General features: G+C 52.3%; 1 protein-coding gene across 8 annotated transcripts; it reads left to right on the plus strand.

The window, feature by feature from the left end:
* The first annotated feature begins 1,230 nt into the window (after nt 1-1,230).
* Nucleotides 1,231-27,364, plus strand: LOC100194228 (Mitogen-activated protein kinase kinase 3). Of its 8 annotated transcripts, none has more exons than XM_020549501.3 (10): nt 1,231-2,030; nt 4,521-4,772; nt 17,054-17,272; nt 17,390-17,581; nt 17,671-17,838; nt 19,238-19,366; nt 19,610-19,717; nt 26,191-26,282; nt 26,657-26,712; nt 26,792-27,364. In XM_020549501.3, exons 1-9 carry the CDS (start codon nt 1,800-1,802, stop codon nt 26,661-26,663), a joined length of 1,398 nt encoding a protein of 465 aa, XP_020405090.1. In that variant the 5' UTR covers nt 1,231-1,799; the 3' UTR covers nt 26,664-26,712; nt 26,792-27,364. The 8 variants fall into 8 exon arrangements, with proteins under 8 accessions (XP_020405090.1, XP_008672203.1, XP_008672205.1 ...); XM_035965666.1 differs by having other exon boundaries at nt 1,305-2,030; nt 17,390-17,527; nt 19,238-19,351; XM_008673981.4 differs by lacking the exon at nt 26,657-26,712.

Here is a 27,364-nt window from a genome sequence, read left to right on the forward strand (position 1 = left end):
CCTCTAAAGCGACTCCCTGATCCAAAGTTTGGGCTACCACCATACAACCAGAGTGTGGAGGAGATCCCGCGTGAACGTCCATGGAAGTACAGGAAGGAGACCCTGCTTGGGCACCCTCGGGGGCTGGGTCATAGTTGGCACTGCACTACGCTATAGAGGGCTAGTACTAAGCAATGGTTAAGTAATAACTACTTACTAAGTAATAATTATATACTAACTAATAACTTCCCACATCTAACATAGTTATAAAATTCTATGAATATGACAAGAGCAATGGGTTATACCTTAGGTCGCAGTGGAGTCAAGGTGCCAGTGGCGGGGGTGGTGGAGTTGGACAGCCTCCTGTCTGAAAATAAGCAACATAGCACTGTTAATGAAAATTTCGATAGCACCTCCCTTATATGGGGAGATTTCTAAAATCTACATAGAAATTGGCAGCACAATGACTGACATACATACTCAGTAGCAGACAAAAACACGATGGCTGCATGCACATTCAGTCACTGCAAATAACGACTAAATGACAATCTACTTAATTGCACCAACTAAATAACAAAATTACAAGCTAACCAACAAAAATGTAAGTAACCTAACTATATTAATTTGATAACAAAATTATAAACTAACAAACATGTTTGCAAACTTCTAGCTAAAATAGCAAATAAAGATGTTACCTAAGTAGAAAGTAAGCTAAATAAAATACAGAGTAACTACATAATTTGCTAAGTAAATAATAAATCCACTAATTAAATCTAGAGTATATACTAAACTAACTAAATCAAAATAAACCAGATTATATACTAAACTAACTAATCAAACCACTAACTAAACTAAATCCACTAAATCTTCTAACTAAATTAAATCCTCTAACTAAATTAAATCCACTAAAACTAAACTTATTGGGGCAGTATGAGGCGAGCTCGAGGGAGTGACACCAGGCACGGAGGCGAAGAAGGGGGCGCATCAGTACTAGGCGGGACGAAGCGGTGGTGGTGGTCGGCGGGCAGAGTGAGGTGCAGTGAGGGAGAGAGCGCGAGAGGGAAAAGCCGACTGAGCATATTTATCAGACCTTGGCATCAAGGTCTGTGCTGCTAAGGTCTGACACGTCATCCGTCACGTCATCGAGCCTACGCTAGCGTCAGCGTGACCCTCTGCTCGACGCCAAGATTTATAACGTCGAGCAATATTATTTCAGGGTCAAGCTGAGGATCTAAAATAAAGAATATTTTATTCAGTGTCTAAACGTTAATATTTTTTTTAAAAATAAGCTAAAATATATATAAAAAATCGGGCACTACCACTGTCCACTACCTCACGCAACCACCACTGCCTCACGCAACCACCTCAGCCCGGTCCACCTCTACCACCGGCCACCCACTGCCTCCACCCCCGCCCTAGATCACCACCGCACTCTCAGGCGCAAGAACGAGCTCACCAGGCAAAGTCACGGCGGCGACCTCCGCCTTCCAGGTCTCGCCCTTGCTGGCGCGCGCCTCTGCTCACCACCCAGCGCCGCGTCTTCCTTCTCCAGTCCGGTCGCTGGCCGACCGCCAGCGCGGCTCCGGGCCCTGCTTTCCGCACGCCCAAGCCTGCGCGCTCCGGACGCACCTCTCCTGCTCTTCTGGGCTTGGGAAAGAGAAGAAACCAGCATAAAAACACTAGATCTGTGAAGGATTTGAGGAAGAAACCAAACCGAAACCCTAGTGACGATGCTAGAGTTCGGACCTCGCTCTGAGTCGAAACGACCAGAGACCGCTGCCTTCCCTCCCCATTTTCCTTTCCCATGAACCAAGCAGCGTATGAGCTTTCCATCCCTCCTCATTTACCTATCCCACCTCTCATATCCCGTTATCCAAACGGCACCTCAGGGTACTGCAATCCAGAAGCAGGGGCCCTGGCCTCAGCGCACCTGGATGGCAGGGCTGGAGGAGTTGAAGAAGAAGCTACAACCCTTGCTGTTCGATGACCTGGACAGAGTTGGCGCCAGTACCAGGGTGCCCTTACCAGAAGATACTTGCGATTCCTACGCAGTAAGCACGCCCTGGTATTCTTGGCCTATTCTTCATTGGTATTTGCAATTGTAGTTATCTGGTACATTATGACATGTTAGCCAACTCGTCTAATAAGGTGGGAGACTTGGAAAGTCGATTGATGGCTTTAACTCTGCCTCTCTGCGTGGTACATGTACATGCTCAATTGTTTTTTTTTGTTTAATTTGAGGATTAGCAACCAAATGAACACAGATAGGTTTATGCTTTGTTTACGTTCCTTGTGATTTTTCTGTTGTGTACCCTCTTATGTAATCCCCAGAGGGTGGTCTTAATACACCCTAATCTATTGTGATGAACAGAGCAGGGTCTGCTGTAGCCAATGAGATTGGATATAGTGGACATAATCACATCGATTTTGTGGTTCAATACTCCAATTACCTTCTATAAGTTTTTATTGACTGCTACATATCACACTTTGGCTCATTTGCTTCTGTTTCCTGAATGTTTTGTTTATAATTTATTTATTTCTCAGTACTGGAAGTCAACTCGTTTGGATATGCAGCTTCCCTTTTTCAGTCAACTCTTTTCTAATGTCTAAACCCAGATTTTTTATGCAAACTCGACATGATCCAAATCAGTTGGTTCCAGTCAGGAGCGTATTTGAGTCTAGGGCCAATCACCTCAAACTTTTATGGCTCAATCTGTCTCTTTGTGTTGGCATCCCTAGCAATCCGTCCCACACAGCATGATAGCAGACCGTGACCCTGCAAGGTAAAAGCCTGGAAGGATGTACCCGCCCAAACTGGATCATTACATCGCCTCACATCTCTCTCTCTCTCGTGTCGCCTTCCTCTTCCGTCGTGCCCCCCCTCAGTCGTTACGTGTTAAACCCTATCTGGAGGCATTGTCAAATTAATTCACTGGTGGTTGAATCAACAACTGAGGGCCATGTCTTGATGTCTGAACCAGCAATGTGTGGCTGCATATTGGGTGTTTATGTGATCACCCTAAACCCTGTACCTTTTGAAACAAAATAAGTGAAAGGGTCTCTAGCTGAGTTGGTCAGGTGGTCTGAGTAGCACTCCTCAGGTTATGAGTTTGACTCCCCGTGAGAGCGAATTTTCAGGCTGTGGTTAAAAAATCCCCTCGTCTGTCCCACGCCAAAGCATAGGTCTAAGGCTCGGCCCCGGTTGCAGTCATTTCTCACATGAGATACAGTGTCGCTGTGTACGGGTGGGACAGGGGTTCGGTGGTTTTCTTGACCTACGTGAGAAGGTCTTCTTAATATAATGCCCGAGGGTTGTCTTACCTCCCGTAGGTCGAGTTTTTTTTTCAATCAAAATAATAAAACATACTGCATAGTGGGTGTTTGGATCCTCGTTAAAATAACATCCACGTATTTGTACTACTTAGATGTGACTTGGTGCTGTTTGCTTTAAGTGCTTGAATATTGGCCCTAGACATGCAAATTCACGAGCTCTGCCACTGCTTCCAGTAATGCGTGAACTATGCTAAATAAGGATGTTTCCAACCTTCCCAGTTATGTAAAAGGAAGAAAAAGGACAATCCCCATTTACTTCTATGAACATTTCACTATATCCACTTGATCCCATGAATAAAATTTAGGTTCAATTTACTAAAAAAAGGGCGGATCCAGGGCCGAAGGCTCCCACATGAGCGGTTTCTGGGGAATGGATAAACCGAGGCAAGCCCCCCTGCAAATGCGGAGAGGTTGCTTTGAACCTGTGATGTGGTGACTCAGTGAGATAGCTCTCACCACTGTGCCAGGCCTACCCTTTAGGTTCAGTTTACTACCTCATACTATTTCAATTGGTCCTTCTACCCTATTGAGATTTTCCTTTTTTGTTTCCACATGTGGAAGTTGAGTTTTGTAGTTAAAATTTTGTGGACTACAAAAGGACAAGATGTTCTGGGTTAGAAAAATACATGAAGAACTTCCATGATTATTTTTGTAGGTTGTGAGCATCGTACTTATTTAAACCTTGAGATACAAATTTGCATGAAAGTAATCATATAAAAGTATCAATGCATTTTCTAACATAGGACATCATATCCTCAGTTACCTGACAAAATTTGAACTTCAATCCCATCTTGTGTGCCAAGAAACAAAAAAGACAAATCACATTGTTTTCTTTTGAGGGGTGTGGCAGGGGTGTAGATTGGACCAATCTAAATAGTTTGAGAATAAATCATGCCTAACTTTTTGCTTAGTGGGTTAAGTGGACAAAGTGGATTGTTTTGGTAGTAACAAATTTCTTCAAACAAAAAAAGAAGGAAAAAAAGCCATATCCAGTTCTTCGCTGTTACTCCTTTGATGCAACTGAATACAAAAGTAGGAAAGGATATGGAGGACCAATGGTGGATGGTTGGAATAAGCCATCTTGGTTCTTCAATTTGCGATAACCAGTTTTATTTAGATTGGTGTTATATCAGGCACATTTCTTAAACTATTAAGTTCTATACTGAACATTATTTAATGCATTATACATATTGTTTTTTTGTATGTAGGTTTCTGATGGTGGGACTGTTAATTTACTTAGTAGATCCTTGGGTGAGTATAAAATCAATGAGCATGGCTTTCATAAACGAAGTGCTGGGCCAGACGAGTTAGATTCTGATGAGAAGGCTTACCGTTGTGCCTCTCATGAGATGCATATATTTGGTCCCATCGGTAATGGTGCAAGCAGTGTAGTGGAGAGAGCTATATTTATTCCAGTTCATCGAATCTTGGCCTTGAAGAAGATAAACATATTCGAGAAGGTTTGTATCTTATTCCTTATGGTCAAATGCAAGTAGGAACCATTTTTTGTGCATTCTTTTCACTCTTTTTTCCACAATCACTGCTCACATTATTTCTTTGAAATGAAGACCTAAATTCTCGCGGAGCTTATGTGAAGGACTTATTATGCACCTCTAGTTTATTGCAATAGCAATGGTTATATTCATTTTTCTCCCAACTGCATAATTCAAGAAAATTTTCAGGGAGCTTATGTGAAGGATTATGCACCTCTAGCTGATTGCAATAGATATGGTTATATTCGTTTTGCTCCCAACTGTATAATTCAAGATATCTAGTCTAAAACACTAAATCTTATCTTTGTTAACCAAAGTCTGAATTCCCCACAACCATATAATATTTATTCAATTGGGAAAAATAATTTTAATGCAAGCCCTATATTTGTAGTTCCCTATTTAGATTGTGTCATGGATCATACTTCTGGCATTGTAGTCATGTTTCTTTTTCTTTGTGTACCATTGCAATGCAATTAAACCAATTTTTACAAACCTTATAGTCGAAACTGGTCATCATGGGACTGTCCAATTGACTAATCACGATTATCTCTTATGCATGTTGGAGCCAGGGGGTGGGGGTTGGTTGATGTGTGCAAAGCCCCAAGGACTGGGGCAAGAGGTGCCCTCAATGTCGGGGCCAAAAGCGGCAGGAGGTGCCCTAGGGGCCAGGCACAAGGTGGTTGGGGGGCTGAGGTGCGAGGTGCCCTGTCAAACGAAGGGCTTCAGAGTCTGAAACCATAGTTGTCAAGGCGTCGCCTAGGCGACGCTTCACACCCTAACGATGTAAGGTGTTCTGCTTGCCTTACTCCTGCACCTAAGGTGAGTGGAAGAGAGGCTATAGGCGGTTGGCTCCGGCGTGACGGGTTTAGCGCGATCGCTCCAGTAGCGCGACAGCAGTGGTGCGGCGGCCCCGACACAAGAGGGAGAAGAGAGCAGAGAGAGAGAGCGGGGTGAGAGGGAGACGATGGTCAATGGGGAGATCTCGTTGCTGGGAGAGGCGGCTAGGAGAGGGAGTCGGCTGGGTGATAGAGGGAGAGGGGGAAAGGAAGTGGGCTTAACCTAATTTTAATCGGCTAGTTGGGCTGATATGTAGGCTGACTGGTCTAGTCTTATTCCTAAATACTTTCTCAAATATCAAATTTTTTCTTCTATTTTTAATATATTTAAGGTGTCGCCTCGCATTACGCTTTACCACTTAAAAGGTAAAAGGGGGTTTGTAGCCTTGCCGCCTTAACAACTATGATTGAGACCATAAGGTGGCCCAAACCTGACCTGACATGAGCGGTATCCGCGAGATTGTAGCACATGGGGCATGATTAGGAATAGAGATTGCTTGAAGATAAGATTGATTTAGTTTAGGAAATATATTTGGGTTGTTAGGAAAGGAGAATCCAAATCTTTGAGGATTCCTCTAGTTTGCTTGGAAGCCGAGTCCTCGGACTATAAATATAGGGGCAATGCAACCTTTTGAAACCAAGCAAGGCAATTATCTTGCTTGGCCTCAAGGGCTGTCTCCCATGTCTATTTCTCGCTTGCCTACTTGTGTGCAAACACGTCTCCTATGCGTTGTCGGGGTACACGCCCCAACCACCAATTTTCTACCCATATAACTTATGCATCCGTAGTAGGATTCTAGATCCTATCAATTTGGTATTAGAGATACCGGGTGACAATGACTAAGAGAAGCAACCACCAATTTCACCACCATCAGCGGCCGATGCCACCGCATAAGGCCCTAATGGACATTGTCATGTAGTTGGCTAATCTCTCCACCCGCATGTCGCTAGTAGAGCACCATTAGGCGTTCGCCTTTGTGGTCGCCATGCACTAAGGTTTTCCCTATGCGATATCGTGGCATGGGCAACAGTGCCCACCCTGATCCACCACCCTATACATCGCAACAAGATATTGACCCCGCAGCCAACGAGTCTATGCATTCTTAGCTATGGGCCGACATCTCGATAGACTTCATCCAGGGCCTCCCTAAGGTCCACGAGAAGTCCGCCATTCTCACCATATGACCATCGTCGACCACTTCTCCAAATAGACACACTTCATTGCCCATTAGCCGCCCATACATGGCTGCTTCGGTTGCCCGTGCCTTCTTTGAGGGCGTTGTTCGTCTACACGACTTCCCCACCTTCATCGTCAGCGCTCATGATCCAATCTTCACCAGTCGCATGGCAGCTCAAATGGAGGCGGTCGATGCCCTCACGTGTGACTACGATGGCTTCCTCGCGGAGGTACGCGAGCGTCTTCTCTAGCCCAAGCAGTATGCTAAGTGCTACTATGAGAACTGTCATCATGAACTTGAGTTCACGGTGGGTGATTGGGCGTGCCCGCTGGAGTCGGGTGGTGCCGCCAGGGGGCGTCGGGCTCGAGGAGGTGTCGGGCGTGCCTGCCGAAGGCGCAGGTGCACCCATCGCCAGGGCAGGTGCACTGGCAGGGTCGGACGTGGCTGCGCGTGGCGCGGGTGAACCTACAGGGGCGAGCCTGGTCCTGATTGACAGGGGACCGAGTCCTACTAAAAAAATCCAAATCATTAGGAGTTCGGAAAAGGGATAGCGTTTTCATCAAGGACGACACGATGGGAGATCACGATACAATCTGTGTAGTGATCAAGGCAACGACATCTCTTGTGATCGAATGAATAACCAAGGAAAACATAATGAGAAGAATGGGGAGCGGGTTTATGGGTGGTGAAGGCGGAGGTTAGGATAGTAGGCACACCTGAAAACCCGAAGGTGCTCGTAGGATAGCATCGTAACATATAGGATGACATAAGGGTTGGGTGCGGTGATGGCCTTGGTTGGATGGCGATTAATGATGTGTTTGGTTCGGTGTCAACGAGGGATGGGACGGGATCAACCCTGGGTTGACCCCGTCCCTTATTTTTTGAGGGATGGCACCATCCACTATTTTTGAGGAATATTCCTTGACCCCGACTCTAGACCTCCAAACCAAACATGAGTCAACTTAAAATGATCCCACCCCATCCCTCTTCATCCTTCCTCATCCATCCATCCAAACACTACCTAAGGAGATAGGTGGCGGTGTGAAGGGCTTTGACCCAATACTGTGTAGGAAGGGATGTCTGGAATAGTAAGCAACGAATGATGTTATTTGTAGTTCAAATAATAAGTTCTTTCTTATCGTTTTGAGGGGAGGTGCAAGGACATGACATTCGAAGAACAATGCTGTGGGTGAGGAAGAAGGTCCAAGTAGTCGAGTTGTCAAACTCACGACCATTGTTGCATTGTATGCTCTTGATGATACACCTGAACTGGGTGGACACAAAGGAAAAAAAGTGTGACAGAGTGGTAAAAACGTCAGATTTCAGCCGAAACGAAAAGGACCACAAGTAGTGTGAAAAATTATCCAAAATCACTAAGTAATATTTGTTACCAGACACGTAGGGATGGGAGATGTCCACAAGTCACAGTGCACGAGATCAAATTGATGCGTAGTACGAGAAGACAACGAAAAGGGTAGCTGTATGTGGCGATCAAGCTCTGTGCCCTTATTACAAGGGATAGATGAAGAGCAAGCTAGATGAGATAGAACGTCTAGGCCAATATGACCAAGACGACGATGCCAAGTGGAGGTCAAGACAACAACCAACGCATGTGCAGGGCCATGTGACATGGGGAGGCGCAGGGTATACACTGGACCAACACTATTGCACCTTACCACGTTCTTGAGCAAAGGTCCTTCATAGAAACACCAAAAAAAATCAAATTCCATGGAGTAGTGATTATCAAGAGGGAAGCACCAGACAAAAAGAAGATTAGCGATAATATCAGGGGTAAGTAAAATGTTGTTAAGGTAGAATGGAGGTGACCAACAGAGAGGATCCATTATCAACAAGGATAGATGAAGAGCAGGGTGCAACGGACGAAGGGTAGATATGATGTTGATGTTGGAAGTAGTGTGGTTGGTGGCACTGGAGTCGACAACCTAATCCGATACCATGGTAGACAACTGGGAAAGGGCCATCGTGCTGAAGGAGGTTGCCAAGGACTGCTGATTCCAAGATGCATGCACGTCTGCATGGGGCGTGGGTGCCAACGCAGGAGGTGTCGGGATAGGCACCAGGGGTGACATCCACTGCGGCTGGTCGCCCATGGATCCGGTGAAGAAGACCTGCTAGGGACGCTGTGCGGCTGAACCTCGTTCGCCGGACCAGGCCACATTGTGATGTGACCGATCCAAAGGGTGTAGGAGGGCCAGGCAGGAGCGGGTGCCTAGGCAGGGGCGCTAGAGGTGTGGCCGATGGTGTTGCCTTTGGAGCCATCGTGGCCTTCGCCACGCCACTTGTTGCGCCTACCAGAGGGGTTGGGGGCGCTGACGCCAGAAGGAGGGGGCGACAATTGATGGGTCAGGGTACCTGATCTTCTGTTAGGTTCACGATAACTATCGATTTGTTGGAGATTGGACACACTGATCCGGCTTCAGGTTCTGAACCCTGCAACCTTATCACCACTTCTATGGTCATCAATCCGGTTGACCTGGCCAAGAAGCCTAATCCCTGCATGTGAATTGAAGAACACAAGCAAGAACTTGAAAGTACGCAACTCAATTGAAGTTACAACTGTAGATGTATAATGAAGATCTAGAATGTGGGGTTCCACAAACCGATGAGGCGGCAAAATTGTATACAACAGAATAATCTAAGCAAAACCCATCTAATCTAATAGATACTACTGAATATATAAACAAGAAAGACGGCTAGGCGGCGACCAAGGGGTGGTCGAGCAACCCTAGGGTGTACAAGGCCTTCAGGCCCAAAAACAGGCGTCACTGATTTCTGGACGTCATCTTGTTACGACGATTCCTGTTGACTCCGAGAGTATTTTGATGTGGATGTGGTACTAGTTGGGTGGGAAAGCTTATCTTCTTATCTTTCCAACGATATCTAGAACGCCCAAAATGGAGTCCGTATGTGGCCTGGCCGTCCGTTTTCGTGAGGCCCACTTTAGTTTGGGACTATCATTGATTGAGCCTTGATCATGTAGTTGGTGTCCATGTCCTCATCAACGGTAGCCTGAGCAGCCTTGACGACGGCTTGTTCGGCCTAGGCGCGTTGCGTCTGGAGGGCAGCTACGCTGAGGTTGGCCATGGAGCAGATTGGATCTGCTAGGGGGGTGGGGCTGGTGGCAGTGCTAGGAAGGAAAGTGGAAGTGGTAGGGGAAACCTAGGTCTTTAGGCTTTGATACCATATTAAGTTGCATGCACCAACCAGTTCAACCCAAAAGCTTAAGCTGATAGGAAGAGGCGGACAATTCACTTATGTTATATTCCAACACCCTCCTCACGTCGAGACTCTCTTAGCTCTGGAATATGAGCGAGCAACAATTATTTTATTTAATTGCCTAACTAGGATTCGAACTCGTGACCTCTGACTCTGATACCATGATAGAAATATAAGCTGCCAGATATTGGATTGATAGTAGAGGTACAAGGGGTGTAGAATGTATAGGCAAGGTTCGTCTAAGGTTTATAGAAAGCACCCAATTAATAGCGATCTTTGGATTCTTTGCCTAATCTATGATCAACTACCATAAACACCAAGACACACATGACATACATGATTAGCACATATGGCAGGCATGATCAGCCTAATTACATACTCTAATACATACCACTGTTAAAGTGAAATGATTTATATTACTGTATTATTAAGCTAGGTACAAGTTTCTAACTAGCTTAGCTCGTTTTATGAATACGCAGATTCATCTTGAAGCAATCTTGCTCATTAGAAGTGTCATTTTGTCACACGTACGAGTCTTTGTTCTTTGCTGAATCATTTTTCTTTTAGTTAAGTTGTGCAGAAATCTCTTAAGTAAACTAGTGCATGAATGTGATGGGCTATTTACACTGATGGGCCAGTCGGCTGTAACTTGGGATCAGAGCATTGCTAATCACATGATTATGCTCACACAAAAAGAAAAAAACATGATCATCCAGTCCTTTAAGAATCAAAGTGTTAATCAGCAAGCTGACTGGTTTAGCGTTTATGATCTCCAGCAGGTATATACGTCGTGTATACATGATGGGATGGTTGCTGTATCCATTTAAGCAGCTGACTTATTGTTTATAGTGCTTTCCACAACACTTGTTTAATGGAGTGCAGTGGTATAGTTGCAGTGAGAGAACTAGAGCAGTGTTGGCTTGGTTTTATTGCAGAATAAGAACAATTAGCAGACACATCGAAGGCTAAATACTGTCTAGTTTGTTCTAAATTCAATTTGAATACTGTTAGAATAGAAACCCATACCCTAATCAGGGGTTGGGAGTGGTATTAAATAGGAAGAGTAACTGGGCCAAGGCCCATTACACAGGGGTATAACGGTCATTACACAGGGAATAGTGCTAACCCTAGACGGGTAGTCTAACACCCCCCCGCAGTCACAACTCTATCCTGTACAGATGTTGAGACTGGATCGGAAGTCTAAAAAGACACTCGACGGTAGCCCCTTGGTGAAGATGTCGGCGAACTGAAGCGTGGTGGGGACGCTGAGAACGCGGACGTCACCGGCAGCGACACGCTCGCGGACGAAGTGGAGGTCGATCTCCACATGCTTCGTGCGCTGATGCTGCACGGGGTTGGTGGAGAGGTAGACCGCGCTGACGTTGTCGCAGTAGACGAGGGTGGCGCGCTGGAGGGGACTGTGGAGCTCGTGGAGGAGCTGGCGCAGCCAGGAGGCCTCGGCCACGCCATTGGCCACGGCACGGTACTCGGCCTCAGCGCTGGAGCGAGAGACGACGGGCTGCCTCTTGGCGGCCCAGGAGACGAGGTTGGCGCCCAGGAAGACGGCGTAGCCGGAGGTGGACCGGCGCGTGTCGGGGCAGCCAGCCCAGTCAGCGTCGGTGTAGACCACGAGCTCCGACGTCGGGGATGGGCGGAGTAGGAGACCGTAGTCGAGGGAGCCGCGGAGGTAGCGTAGAATCCGCTTGAGCGCAGTGAGATGGGGCTCCCGCGGAGTGTGCATATGGAGGCACACCTGCTGGACGGCGTAAGCAATGTCGGGCCTGGAGAACGTGAGGTACTGGAGCGCGCCGGTGAGGCTCCGGTAGGACGTCGCATCGGCGACCGGAGGCCCGTCGTCCTCAGAGAGCTTTGCCTGAGTGTCGACAGGCGTGGAGCAGGGCTTGCAGTCAGACATGCCAGCCCGCTCCAGGATGTCGATGGCGTACTGGCGCTGGTGGAGGAAGAGACCCTGGGGCCGACGTTCGGCGGTGACGCCGAGGAAGTGGTGGAGGGGCCCCAGGTCCTTCATCGCGAACTCCCGCTGAAGGGCGACGATCGTGCGCTGAAGGAGGTCGGCGGTGGATGCCGTGAGCACAATGTCGTCGACGTAGAGCAGGAGGTAGACGGTGTCGGCGCCGCGCCGGTAGATGAACAGGGACGTGTCCGACTTGGCCTCGACGAAGTCGACAGAGGCCAGGTAGGAGGCGAAGCGACTGTACCAAGCCCGTGGCGCCTGCTTGAGGCCGTACAGGGATCGGTTCAGCCGGCAAACCAGGTCCGGACGGTCAGCGTCGACGAAGCCGGTGGGCTGGCTGCAGTAGACAGTCTCCGTCAGAGTGCCATGGAGGAAGGCATTCTTGACATCGAGCTGATGGATCGCCCAGTCGCGGGAGAGGGCGAGGGAGAGGACGGCGCGAACAGTGGCGAACTTGACGACAGGGCTGAAGGTCTCGTCGTAGTCCACTCCGGGGCGCTGGGTGAAGCCCCGAAGGACCCAACGGGCCTTGTAGCGGTCGAGGGAGCCGTCAGAGGTTAGCTTGTGGCGAAATAGCCACTTGCCAGTTACCACGTTGGTGTCTGGTGGACGCGGCACCAGGTCCCAAGTGTGGTTGGCCAAGAGGGCCGCGTACTCCTCCTCCATAGCGCGACGCCAGTGTGGGTCGGCGAGGGCAGTGCGAACGGAGGAGGGTACCGGGGAAGCGTCGGGTGGAGTGCTGGTCGTAGCGGCTGCCAGGATGAGCCGGTCGACGGGGCGGAGAACGCCAGCAGCGCGTCGAGTCACCATCGGGTGGACGTGCCCGGGGTCGCGATGGATGGCGACCGGGTGGTATACGGAGGACTCGGAGTGAGCCACCGGGACGTCGGGGGCGGCAGGAGGGGCCGGCTCACGGCGGTGATAGACGACGGCGGGGTCGGCGAAGCGGGCCGCGCTCGTCGATGGGCACGCGGCGGGGGGTGCCGAGGTAGTGGCGTGGCCGCGGCGATGGTAGACGAGGGCGGGGATGGCGAATCGAGCCGGAGCCGACGGGGCCGCGCGTGGCGCAGGCGGGGTCGACGGGGCCGCGCGTGGCGCAGGCGGGGTCGACGGGGCCGCGCGTGGCGCAGGCGGGGTCGACGGGGCCGCGCGTGGCACGGGCGGGGTCGACGGGGCCGCGCGTGGCGCAGGCGAGGTCGACGGGGCCGCGTGTGGCGCAGGCGGGGTCGACGGGGCCGCGCGGGGCGCAGGCGGGGTCGGCGGGGCCGCGCGAGGAGCAGGTAACGGCGCAAGACGGGGAGCCGAAGGTGGGGGAGGAATCGGATCGGACTCGAGGAGGGAGTCAAGATCGGTGGGTGGGGTGGAGCCAGCAAGGGGAAACACATCTTCGTCAAAGACGACATGACGAGAGATGATGATGCGGTGGGACGTGAGGTCCAGACACCGGTACCCCTTGTGGTCAGGGGAGTAGCCAAGGAATAGACAGCGGGTGGAGCGAGGAGAAAGCTTATGTGGAGCGGTAGCGGAAGTGTTAGGGTAGCAGGCACAGCCGAACACGCGAAGGTGGTCATAGGAAGGGGCTGTGCCGTAAAGGGCGAAGTGGGGGGTAGGGTGTCGTACCGCCTTCGAGGGAAGACGGTTGAGGAGGTGGGTGGCAGTATGCAGGGCCTCTGCCCAGTAGCTGGCAGGGAGAGACGCTTGGAAGAGGAGACAGCGGAGCATATTAGTGGTGGTGCGGATCATGCGTTCGGCTCGGCCGTTCTGGGCAGAAGTGTAGGGGCACGAGAGACGCAACTGGACGCCATGAGTGAGGAAGAAGGAGCGAGAGGCGTTGTTATCGAACTCGCGGCCATTGTCACACTGCAGAGCACGGACCGGGCGACGAAACTGAGTGGATACCCAGGTGAAGAAGTGTGTGAGTGTGGTGAATGTGTCCGACTTCAACCGAAGCGGGAAGGTCCAGAGAAAATGGGAAAAATCATCCAAAATCACCAGATAATATTTATAACCAGAAAGACTGAGTACAGGAGAGGTCCAAAGGTCACAATGAACCAGATCAAAAGCCCGCTCAGCCCGAGAAGAAGAAGTAGTAAATGGGAGACGAGTATGTCGGCCTAACTGACAAGCATGACAGAGACCCTCAAAATGTCCCCTACTACATGAAGGATCGAGACTACTGGTAATCTTGGTCATGACGTCGGGTCCAGGATGGCCGAGACGTCGATGCCATGTGGTGGAGGAGGTGGTGGAGACCAAGGCAGGAGGTGGAGACACGCCGGCGGTGGAGGGCTGGAGCGTGTAGAGAGGCCCCGAGCTGTCACAGCGGGCGAGAAGGGTCCTGGTGGCCAGATCCTTCACAGAAAAACCAGAGGGGTCAAACTCAATGGAACAGGAGTTGTCAGTAGTGAATCGACGAACAGAAAGAAGGTTGTGGGTGATGTGGGGAGCTACGAGAACATCGTTGAGGTAGAACGGCCCATGGAGAACCGAGGCACCTACTGAGGTGACTGGCAGAGTGGAACCGTTTCCAACGACGATCGAGGATGGGTGAGAGGGGAGTGGGGGATGAGAGCGAGAGAGCGTGCCTGCCGTGGGGGTGGTGTGGTACGAGGCACCGGAGTCGATCACCCAGTCGGAGGGGGGTGGGGTCATCGCCACGGTGCTGAAGGCAGCAGCGAGGGAGGTGCTGTCCCAACCACCAGCCGGCGGGGACCAAGGCGTCGAGGTGTGGGTCCCCGGGGGCAGGAGCGCGGGCGGAGCGTGGGGCACGACGGGAACACCATAAGGAGGTGCGCCGTAGTGAGGTGTAGTCAGGAGGGCGGGCGCCGGAGGCCGAGGGGTGCTCGGTGCCTGGCCCGGCCACATGGCGATGGTCCCGGTCCAGGGGTTGTAGAAGGACGGCCACGCGTGGCCGCCACCCCGGCCGGAAGGACCACCACGAGAGGAGCCGCCGCTCCCACGGCCGCCCTTGCGGGAGCGACGACCCCCGTCGGTCGTGGAGGTCGGACGAGGGGCCGCCGGGACGGCAGGTGGGGGGCGGGTGGGAGCCCCGGTCGACGGAGGACGGGTGGCCTGGCCCCCTGAAGGTGGCTGACCACTGGTGGGAGCGCTGTAGAGGGCCGAGGCAGGAGTGGGTGCCTCATTCGCCATGGTGAGCTCCTCGAGGAGAAGCTCGTTACGCACGGCGTGGAAGGTGGGGAAGGGCACGCTCCTCTTGATGAGAGCCTTCAGGTGGCCGTAGCGGGGGCTGAGGCCACGCAGGAGGTTCAGCACCAGGGTACGATCGGCAACGGGCTCGCCGAGGTCGCGGAGAGAGTCAGCCAGGCCCTTCATCTGGCGGCAGTACTCTCCCACGGAGAGGTCCCCCTGAGAGAACAGGTGAAACTGGGCGTCGAGGTGGAGTGCCCGCGCGTCCCGATTCCCGAGGAACTGGTCCTCGAGAGCGAGCCACGCCTGACGAGCCGTGTCCGACTGGTCGCGGATGATGTCCTGTAGCTCAACGGTGATGGTGCCGTGGAGCCACGAGAGGACGACACTGTCCATGAGGCACCAGGAGGGAGTCGGCGGAGCGTCGAGGTCGTCGAGGACGTGCTCGGCGAGGGCATACCTCCGTAGAGTGAGGAGGACCTGTCCTCGCCAACGGGGGTAGTGGGAGGACGCCGGGTCCAACACCACGGACACGAGGGCCCGGATGTTGTGAAGTCCGGCGGCTTGAGCGTGGAGAGCACCGATGTGGTCGATGTCGAGGCCAGTGGCGGGGGTGGCCGCAGGAGTCGCCGGGGGGTCCTCATGAGCGACCGGCGGGCGGCCGAGGAGGAGGCGCTGCGCGGTGGCCATCTGGGTGGTCAGAGCGGCGCCCAGGGCACGTTCGTGCTCCAGGGCGAGGGACGTGGCACGCTCACGCTCCCGCGAGGCAGCCACCGCAGCCTGGATCGTAGCGAGGGCGACGACGAGTGCGGGGTTGTGCTCGGCGGGTGTCGGTATGGTGGGAAACCCCGGCGGAGAGCCACGGCGCAGGGCCATGGGAGTGGCATCACGGAGGGGCCCGAGGCCGTCGATGTACGGGGCACTGCCACCAGCGTGCTCGCTGCGGGGGGCAGTGAGGCTGGGCAGGGGAGGTCCGACGGCCGAGGGAGAGGCGAGGCCGGCGTGCAGGGTGGAGGCCGCGCTCAGGGGGGCGGTGGTGAAGCCCAGGCGGGCGGTTCCTGCGGCCAGGCCCGCTCCAGGCGTGGCGGCGGCCCTGCTCGCGGCTCCTGCGTCCAGACCTGCTCCAGGCGCAGCAGCGGCGGTCGGGTCCGAGCCGGGAGCGACCGCGGCGGCGTCGGTGAAGGGAAGGCGTCCGGCGGCCATGGGAGCAGCAGCACCGTAGGGGGCGCCGAGTGGCCGGCGGAGCAGGGGCGCACGGGCGCTGCGGGCGGGGCGCGGAAGCCCGGACGGGGAGGGCGCGCGGCGTCCTGGCGGGGCGCCTGGGCAGGGCGCGACGGACGTCGGGCGACCGGGTTGCAGGGAGAGAGAGCGAGGGGAGGGGAGGGGCCGGCGGCTGAGATGGGGGGAGGGGCCGGCGGCTGAGATGGGGGGAGGGGCCGGCGGCGGGAGGAGGAGGGTGGGGGCTGGCCGGCGGCGGCTGCAGGGAGGGGGAAGCCCCTGGTGGCGGCTGGGGAAGCCCCCTGGCGGCTGGGAGGAGAGCAGGACCTAACCTAGACCTTTGATACCATGTTAGAATAGAAACCCATACCCTAATCAGGGGTTGGGAGTGGTATTAAATAGGAAGAGTAACTGGGCCAAGGCCCATTACACAGGGGTATAACGGTCATTACACAGGGAATAGTGCTAACCCTAGACGGGTAGTCTAACAAATACTGTGGCAATGAACCACGTTGATTATTACATAGAGTAATCAAAGTACTTTATGTTGTCACTACCTATCTAATTCATATTCATTCTGCAGTTTCAGTTGGTAAACTTAAGCCATCGAGAGGTTCTTTTCACAGTTTTTACGCATGTTTCTTGATGTCTTTGCAGGAGAAGAGGCAACAAATTCTGAATGAGATGAGAACATTATGTGAAGCATGTTGTTATCCTGGTTTAGTTGAATTCCAGGGTGCATTTTACATGCCTGATTCTGGACAAATAAGTATCGCTCTTGAATACATGGATGGTGGTTCCTTGGCAGATGTTATAAGGGTCAAGAAGTCTATACCAGAACCAGTTCTTTCACATATGCTACAGAAAGTATTGCTTGTATGGATCTTCCATGTCTTTTCAATCCATATCTGTAGTTTCTAGACATTAGTAAAAGCCATGATATGGCTTTCTGTATATTTGACTTGGTACATTCTTCTGTTTATAATTCAAAAGGGTCTGCGATACTTGCATGAAGTAAGGCATCTAGTGCATAGAGATATAAAGCCAGCAAATTTACTGGTAAATCTTAAGGGCGAGGCGAAGATTACAGATTTTGGTGTGAGTGCTGGTTTGGACAATACAATGGCTATGGTATGCTACTTCTTGGCGATAGTCATCACAAATGTTCTTCTAGTGTTGCTTAATGTATGATAATTCTTTTCTGAATACTAGTGAACATGAAATAATATCGACTGAATCAGCAAAACATTTTCCTTCTAAATAAATATGTTCAGTGTGCTACCTTTGTAGGCACAGTCACATATATGTCACCTGAGAGAATTCGTAATGAGAACTATTCTTATGCTGCTGATATTTGGAGTCTTGGACTAACAATATTGGAATGTGCTACTGGAAAATTCCCATATGACGTAAATGAGGGCCCTGCAAATCTAATGTTGCAGGTGAGTTGGTTATTGGTTGGTTACTTGTTTGTTTCTTACTATAGACCTGTAATTGATGTTTGGACGAAATGTTGTCCTTTCCTTTGACTAACGTCAAATGCTAGTACTCTGAGATACTGGGCTATTATGTTCCTTGACTAGATATGCTGGTATGGGACAAATGGCCCACATGTACATGTCCTCTGGGTTATGTTAGCTTTTTATGATACTTGTTTTTTGATGTAGATTTTGTTAGTTGAATGCATGGATGGGTCACCAGGTGAGAGCTGTCTCGTCGAGTCACTAGGTCGTGGGTTCGAAGCAACCTCTCCGCATTTGCGGGGAGAGGTTTGCCTTGGTTTATCCCTTTCCCAGATCTCATTCATGTGGGAGCCTTGGCACTGTGTCTGCCTTTTTTTAATGCATGGATGGGTTCTCCACTTTCCCTGTAAAGTTTTCAGTCTATAAGTCATCTTACAGTGTAGTAAATGTTTGCTGTGAACGGGTCTCTACCTGAGTTGGTTAGGTGGCTCTAGTAACTCCTCAAGTCTTCGGTTTAACTTCTCGTAGGAGTGAATTTCAAGCTGGATTTTAAACAAAATTTCGTGTCTGTCCCATGCCAAAGCGCAAGTCTAAGGTCCGGCCCGAGGTCGTGTCCGTTCTGGTATGGTCCACATTGCCACTGTGTATGAGTGGTGTGGGTTCAACCTGCATGACAAGGTATTCTTAGCAAAATGCCTGGGGGGCTGTTGTATCTCTCACAGTTTGAGTTGTTGTTAAATGTTCAATGCTAATACCAATTGGTGTTATGTTTCTGGTTGGAATTGCTGGTTGTTGTGATCAGATTCCTGGTGCTGTAATTTTTAGGCAAAGGGTTCTTTTGGGTGATTAGTGAAGAGCAGGTGTGTGTGGTCTGCTGGCACTTTTTGCTGATTGGTCTCCTTTTGAGTACTGCTGTTTTCATGCGCATAAGGAGGCTGCAGTTCTGTGCGCAGCAGGAGTTGGTGGTTTTGTGTTTTGCCTATTTTGGCATTGTACTTTGGTCCGTTTTGGACTGTTTTCTTCTCTTAATTTAATGATGCGCAGCTCTCCTGCGCGTTCACGAAAAAAGATTCCTTTTTAGTTATAGCAGGTTTTTCAAATTGCACAACAATTGTTAGAGAACTTAATTTTCTCTGTTATTTTTTCTTAATTGCTTTTCTGTAGCAGTTTAAAAAAGGCATAGCCAACACAATGCAACAACCACAACTGACCTTAGTTCTAGCTGCCCCTGCCCTCTGCTGCCTGCTCTTAGCTATAACGACATATGTTTATCGTATTGCAATATGTCATATGATGCTGTGATCATTTTAGTAACTATCTTTGTATAGTTATTTGCACTTCCCTATCTTCTTTCTTAACTTGATATCTTGTAATTCAGATACTTGATGATCCATCACCAACACCACCAGTAGATACTTGTTCATTAGAATTCTGCTCATTCATCAATGATTGCTTGCAGAAAGATGCTGATGCAAGGCCCACATGTGAGCAGGTAAAGATAATTAGGGTATGATGATTTTCGTATAATTTCAGTTGGGTAGATAGGGTTTCTTTTTTTTTTCTCGAAAACGCAGGAATGTAGATAAAGTTTCAATATATACATCTATCATAACTTGGTCTCTTAGACAGTTTTGATTTAATCATAGAATGTCAAATTGCGATTTTCCCAATAATTTCAGCATGTCAGTGAACTCAAATAGATTATGTTTTGTTCCATTATTACTTTGATTACACTGAATACGATTTGCAGCTTCTGTCACACCCATTCATCAAGAGGTATGCAGGAACTGAAGTGGACTTGGCAGCATATGTCAAAAGTGTAGTTGACCCAACAGAAAGGCTAAAGCAAATAGCTGAGGTGAGTCTTTGTAGCATATTTCAACTTTATCCTTTCATACTGTAGTTTAATGTAGGTTTGGTGACATTCTTTGTCCCTGAAATTAGTCCATCCCATTTCTCAATTCTTTAACAACAGTAGTAAATTCACCATTTTCAAAATTCTCAACATCATTTCTTTCAATTCTGATACCACTAAGTATCCCACCAGACCTTCCTTTTGAAGGAACCCAATACCAAACAAAGTTCTTTTGACTAATGACTATCAAGAGTTTTTAAAAAATTATTAGAATAAATTTTTTCTCATGGTTTCCTATAAACCCACATAATTTTGCTCATGGTTTACTATAAACCCACATAATTTTGCTCATGGTTTTCTATAAACCCGCATAATTTTGCTCATGGTTTCCTATAAACCCACAACCTACAAAAAGACATGTTCAAAAGTTAAGCGTTTTGGAAATGTGTATGCTCTGTTGGATTTGTGGCTATACTAGAAGAGATCAAGTCCGGAACAATGATATACGCGATAGGCTAGGGGTGTGACACTAATTGAAGAAAAACTTGTCTAACACAGATTGCGATGGTTTGGACCTGTTCAATGGAGAGTATTGGAGTGAATATTCAATAGATTAGGGCTAACCCAACAGGTTAGCTATATATTGTTTACATGGGCCACATGGGCCTAGCCGTAACAGGCCTAACACTAACACCTCCCCGCAGTCTGGACGTCCGACGCAGCGGAGTACACAGACTGGACTCAAAAAGAAGAAGTACATCACACAATAGGATCCCCCCACAGACTCAACTAGCCACTACTGATGTTGAGGCTGGAGCGAAACTCGGCGAAGGTCGAGGACGGAAGACCCTTGGTGAAGATGTCGGCAAATTGGGAGGTGGTCGGGACGTGGAGGACCCGAACAGTACCGGCGGCGACATAATCACGGACGAAGTGTAGATCGATCTCGACATGCTTGGTCCGCTGGTGCTGCACTGGGTTGGTGGAGAGGTAGACCGCGCTGACGTTGTCGCAGTAGACCACCGTGCTCCTGGAGAGGGGACTGTGAAGCTCGGTAAGGAGCTGCCGGAGCCAGACAGCCTCCGCCACGCCGTTGGCCACGGCACGGTACTCCGCCTCTGCACTTGAGCGGGAAACGACCGGCTGGCGCTTCGACGACCAGGACACTAGGTTGCCGCCTAAGAAGACAGCGTAGCCGGAGGTGGAGCGCCGAGTGTCTGGGCACCCGGCCCAGTCAGCATCAGTGTAGACGACCAGCTCGGAGGAGGTAGACCGGTGAAGAAGCAGTCCGTAGTCGACGGTGCCCCGGAGGTAGTGGAGGAGGCGCTTGAGCGCCGCAAGGTGGGGCTCCCGAGGGTCTTGCATATGGAGGCAGACCTGCCGCACGGCGTAGGAGATGTCCGGCCTGGTGAAGGTGAGGTACTGAAGGGCACCGACAAGACTCCTGTAGCCGGTGGGGTCTGCGACTGGGTCACCCGTGGCCTCAGAGAGCTTGGCCTGCGTGTCGACTGGGGTGGAGCAGGGCTTGCAGTCACTCATCTGGGCCCGCTCCAGAATGTCAAGAGTATATTGTCGCTGGTGAAGGAGGAGTCCTGAGGGGCGAGGCTCAGCAGTGACCCCCAGGAAATGGTGAAGCACGCCCAGATCTTTGACCGGAAACTCCCGCTGAAGTGCGTTGACGAAGCGGCGAAGAAGTGACGGACTGGAGGCGGTGAGGACAATGTCATCCACGTAGAGTAGCAAGTAGGCAGTCTCTGCGCCATGATGGTGGACGAACAAAGACGTGTCTGACTTGGCCTCCACGAAGCCCATTGTCACCAGGAATGTAGCCAGTCTGGAGTGCCACGCCCGGGGGGCCTGCTTGAGGCCGTAGAGGGACCTGTTGAGCCGGCAGACCATGTCAGGGCGAGAGGAGTCCACGAACCCCGCAGGCTGACAGCAGTAGACGGTCTCGGTGAGGGCGCCGTGCAGGAAGGCGTTCTTGACGTCGAGCTGGTGAACTGGCCAGGAGCGAGCGAGGGCCAGCGAGAGCACCGTGCGGACGGTGGCCGGCTTCACAACCGGGCTGAAGGTCTCATCGTAGTCGACTCCGGGGCGCTGAGTGAAGTCCCGAAGAACCCAGCGAGCCTTGTACCGCTCCAGGGTACCATCGGCCCGTCGCTTGTGTGTCCAGATCCACTTGCCGGTGATGACGTTGGTGCCGGGCGGACGGGGCACCAGATCCCACGTCTGGTTGGCGACGAGCGCCGCGTACTCCTCCTCCATCGCCTGACGCCAGTGGGGGTCTAGCAGGGCGGTGCCGACATAGGAGGGTACCAGAGAAACCTGCGAGTCTCCGGGCGTGGCCGCCAGGACACGGGGCGGCAGGGTACCAGCCGCGTGCCGTGTCACCATCGGGTGGACATGCTGTGTCACCATCGGGTGGACATGCCGTGGGTCGCGGTGAAGGAGCGGTGGATGGTACACCGGCGTCTCGACACGTGCCCCAAGAGGCCGCAACGGAGGTGTAGGTGTCCTTGGCGGGGACTGGGCCACCGGGGGTGACGGCGGCGGTGGCGGCGACGGCAGCGGGGGAGGTTCGAACCCCGGCGGCTGCAGCCGGCGCTGGTAGACCTGCACCGGCTGGGCAAAGCAGGCCGGAGGGGTCGGCACCGACGGCTCTGAATGCGGTGCAGTCCCACCACCCCCGCTCGGTCCGGGGGCGATCAGAGACGGGGCTCGGCGGAGAGGCGACACCGCCGTAGGCGACACCACTGGACCCGGGCAAGGCACCGGGCCGGGAGTAGGACCGACAGGCGGTGAGTGGGTACCTGCAGGGAGAGGAAGGATAGGTGGCTCGATCACCGTGTCAGTCGGAAAGGGAGTGAAGAGGTCATGGTCAGGGTCGGAGGAGGGTGGTGTGGGGGTGGAGTAGGGAAATACGGACTCATCAAACACCACATGGCGAGAGATGAGAACACAGCGAGAGGAGAGGTCAAAGCAGCGGTAGCCCTTGTGGTCCGGGGAGTACCCGAGAAACACACAGAGGGTGGAGCGGGGTGCTAGCTTGTGAGGAGCAGTGGCCGCGGTGTTCGGATAGCAAGCACACCCGAAGACACGGAGGTGGTCATAGCGCGGAGGGGTACCGAAGAGTACCTGGTGAGGAGTGGGGGCCGGGCACGCAGCGGAAGGTAGACGGTTGAGAAGGTAAGTAGAGGTGTGTAGGGCCTCGGCCCAGAAACGTGGCAGTAGGTGCGCCTAGAGAAGAAGAGTCCGGATGGTGTCGTTGGTGGTGCGGATCATGCGCTCAGCTTTGCCGTTCTGTGGGGAGGTATACGGGCAAGACATCCGCAACTGTATGCCGTGGGAGAGAAAAAAGTCACGGGAGGCGGAGTTATCGAACTCCCGATCGTTGTCACACTGAACGGCCTTAATGGTGAGGCCGAACTGAGTGGACACCTAGGCGAAGAAGTGGCGGAGGGTGGGGAAAGTCTCAGACTTGGCACACAACGGAAAAGTCCACACATAATGAGAAAAATCATCAAGCACGACAAGATAGTATTTGTAGCCCGACATACTGGTAATGGGAGAAGTCCACAAATCGCTGTGTACAAGATCGAAAACATGAGTAGCATGCGAGGAAGAAGAGGAAAACGGAAGACGAACATGGCGGCCTAACTGGCATGCATGACATAGATGCTCCTCAGGAGATCGAGTACATGGGATAGTGGCACTGCGAGTAAGCTGAAGAAAGGCATCACGTCCGGGGTGTCCAAGGCGACGATGCCAGGTAGTAGTAGATGTGGTGGCGGCAAAAACAGCAGCTGTGTCAGGTGACGAAGACGAAGAAGATGTGGCGTGCGGGAGCCGAAGGGTGTAGAGGGGGCCGGTGCTGTCACATCAGAGGAGGGGGTGCCGAGTTGTCGAGTCCTTCACAGTAAGACCAAAAGAGTCAAACTCGACAGAACAAGAATTATCAGCAGTAAACCGACGAATAGAAAGAAGATTGTGGACTAAAGAAGGAGCGACAAGAACATCGGGAATGCGAAAAGAGCCGGGAGAGCCGACGACACCCACAGATGTGACAGGAAGACACGAGCCATTCGCCACCATGATAGATGAAGGGAGAGAGGAAGGAGGGTGAACAGAGGTGAGTATACCAGGGTTGGGAGTGGTGTGGTAGGTAGCACCGGTGTCCGCAATCCACTTGGGACCCATCGGCGGAGTCAAAGTGGGAGTCTGGAAAGCAGCCAGGGCGGCCGCGTCCCAACCAATCAGTCCGGACGGTGGCGTAGCCGGCGACGTGGGCCACGACGAAACGACAGGTGTCGAGGGCCAGGGCGATGGAGAGGCGAAGGCGTACCCCGACGGCGAGGTGAACCCCGGTTGCGCACCAGCGAACATGACCGCCGGGGGACGAGCGTCTGAACCGGGCCCCTGGAACGGCCATATGGAGATGCGTCCGGACCACGAGTGGTGGAAAGTGGGCCAAGGCGCACCCTGCGGGGACCCGACGTCGGTGCGCTGCCACGGGCACCACCGCCGGAGCCACCACCACCGCGGCCACCACGGCGGCGACAACCACCACCGCCCCCGCCTCCGCCACCTCGACCCCCGCCGCCCATGCTCGGCCCGGGAGGACGAGGGCCAAGGGCAGACTGTGACGGAGTAGGTGGACGGGTCGGGGTGAAAGCCGCCAGTGCTGTCGAGGAGGACGAGGACCCTGGGCCGGAGATCGATGCAACCTGAGCACCCAGAGTAATCTCCTCCAGGGCGAGGTCATCGCGGACCTGGAGGAAGGTAGGGAAGGGGCGCTGGCGCATGATCAACGACCGGAGGTGGGTGTAGCGATCGCTGAGGCCGCGGAGGACGTTGAAGACGAGGATGCGGTCCTCCACGGGGCAGCCCAGATCGCCAAGTGAGTCCGCCATGGTCTTCATCTTGCGACAGTACTCGCTGATGCTGAGGTCTCCCTGGACGAAGGTGCGGAAGGCGGCGTCGAGGCGGAGAGCCCGGGCCTCGGCGTTGCCCAGGAACTTAGTAACCGGGAACTGGGAACTTAGCCACGTTCCTCGTTCCGGGAACGTTCGTTCCGTTCCGGGAACATGGGAACAATCTCGTTCCAGTAGTGTTAAATCCTAGTTTTAGTAGCGTACCGCGTACCACGTTCCCGTTCCTCGATCCCATCGATGGCAAGCCCAGGAACTGGCCCTCGATGGCAAGCCAAGCAGCCCGAGCGTGCGGAAGGTTCCGGAGGAGGCTGTGGAGGTCGACGGAGATCGTCCCCACGATCCAGGTGAGCACGATGCTGTCGAGGCGCACCCACGCAGCAGTCGGTGCCACACCGGTGGGGTCGCAGAGGACGTGGTCATCCAGGGCGTAGCGGCTAAGGGTGAGAAGAAGCAAGTCCCGCCAACGCGTGTAGGATGGTGACTCTGACTCCAGGACGACCGAAACCATCAAGCGAATGTTCTGGACACTCCCAGCCTGTAGGTGGAGCTGAGCCACGAGCGGGTCAGCCGGGTCATGCCAGAGCACCGCGGGGATGGTCCGGGGCCCGGTCCCGACTGTCGGTACGGCCGGGATGCCGTACACGCCGCCCATGGTGTCAGCGGAGGTGGCCCCGCCGTCGTGGGCCGCAGGCGAGGCGAGGTGCTGTTCCGCCGCGGCAATTTGAGCAGCGATAACATCGGCGGCCTCGCGCTCGCGCTGCCCCGCGAGGGCCGCTTCCCGCAAGCGGGCCTGTCGAGCAGCGTGCTCCGCACGAGCAGCGGTGAGGGCGGCGACAGTGTATTCCTGGTGGGTGATCGGTGGAGGAGGCGGCGGATCGACAACCATCGACGGGGGGATTGGCGGTGGCGGGTTGGGGTCCTCCAGATCGGCAGTTCCTGCCGGAACCACATCCGCCACGGCCGCAAGAGCCGAGGCGGCGCCGGCAGCAGTGGGGTCCCAACCGGTGGCGCTAGGCGCAGCCCCCCACGCGGGCCCAACTGCGGGGGAGACGGGAACCGACCCCCACACTCCTGCTACCAGGGTTGGCGCGCCAGCAGGGGAGGTAGTGTCGGCGGCGGCTGGCAGGGGGTGGGGCACGGCGGCGCGTCGGCCAGGGGATGCAGCGCGCACCCAGGAGGAGAGGGGAGGGAAGGAGTTGGAGAGAGAGGGGCGCTGCTGACCAGCCATGGGCGCGCCGGGAAAGAAGTGGCGGCGGCGGGTGCGCCCTGGGCGGCGCGGCCGGTCCTTGCGCGGCTGAGGGCGCGCACGGCGGCGTCGGGGCTGTGGCTGGACGCGGCTAGGCGCGGCGCAGCAGGGACGTGGCTAGGCGCGGCGTAGCAGGGGTGCGGTGCCAGTCAGTCAGGGCCCGCGCCAGGTAGCGGGGGCGCCAGGAGGAGGGCGGCGGCGGCGGCTGAAACCCTAGGATAGGGTGGCGGCGCCAGAAATACTCTTTTTAGCATCATGTCTACTATGCATAAAATTTAATGTTGTTTCCGTAATGCCAGATGCTTGCTATACATTACTACCTCTTGTTTAATGGACCTGATGGGATTTGGCATCATATGAAGACATTCTACATGGAACAATCTACTTTCAGGTACCTTAAGTTAGTGTTACAATTGTAGGCATCAATGCATAATGACGAACTACATGTGTATCAGTTTCATTGTCTTTAAAACTAATTCTATATCCTGAAACTACTGTGATTCTGGTAGAGTTTCCAACTGGCTAGAATTGTAACCCATCTCCTGGGATTAATCTACTTATATGCAACTTGAGACAACATGTGGGCTTTTGGCCCAGTTGGTTTGGTGAATGAACAAGCTAGGATTATTCTTTTGGTTGTGCAATGCTATGATTTTGTTTTGTTTATGAATGGGAAATTTGAAGATTTGACAAAATTGTGAGCTGCTGAAATTTTGTGTAGTTACATGCTCAGTTATATTTTACTTGCATGTTCTTTTATGTCAGGAAGTAACTGGAACCTTTTCCAACTGCATTCTTCTGGATGTTTTGAATCTTATGTGGTATTACACTTTATTACATGATAGTTATAGTTGTGCTGAAATGTGCCTCTGAGCAGTCTTACAATTCTTGTTTTGGCAGTTTCTCAGAGAACGTGTATGTTGGCCAGAATGAAATTTTTGATATTTTGTCAAATATAAGGAAAAAGCTAAAAGGTGATAGGCCTCGAGAGAAAATTGTTCATGTTGTCGAGAAGCTACATTGTCGTGCAAATGGTGAAACTGGGGTTGCAATTCGTGTGTCTGGATCTTTCATTGTGGGAAACCAATTTCTTGTATGTGGCGAGGGGATAAAAGCTGAAGGGATGCCTAGCTTGGATGAGCTCTCTATTGACATTCCAAGCAAACGCGTAGGCCAGTTCAGAGAGCAGTTTATCATGCAACCGGGAAACTTAATGTCATGCTATTACATATCAAAGCAAGATCTGTACATTATCCAATCCTGATTGAACATATTATTTGTAAGATTATTCTCTGAAGCACATGTATAGAGGATTTAGAAGAATTCCTTTCGGACCTGGTTTTGAATCTTATTTACTTTGTGGAACTGAAATTTTGGGCCAAACCTCTGACAAGAATTGAAAAGTTTAAGTCTTCAACTATATTCATGTTTAGAACTGTTTTTATATTTGGTTGGTATTGATAATTTTCGTTT

This window comes from Zea mays, chromosome 3 (assembly GCF_902167145.1).
Source record: "Zea mays cultivar B73 chromosome 3, Zm-B73-REFERENCE-NAM-5.0, whole genome shotgun sequence".
Lineage (NCBI taxonomy): Eukaryota > Viridiplantae > Streptophyta > Magnoliopsida > Poales > Poaceae > Zea > Zea mays.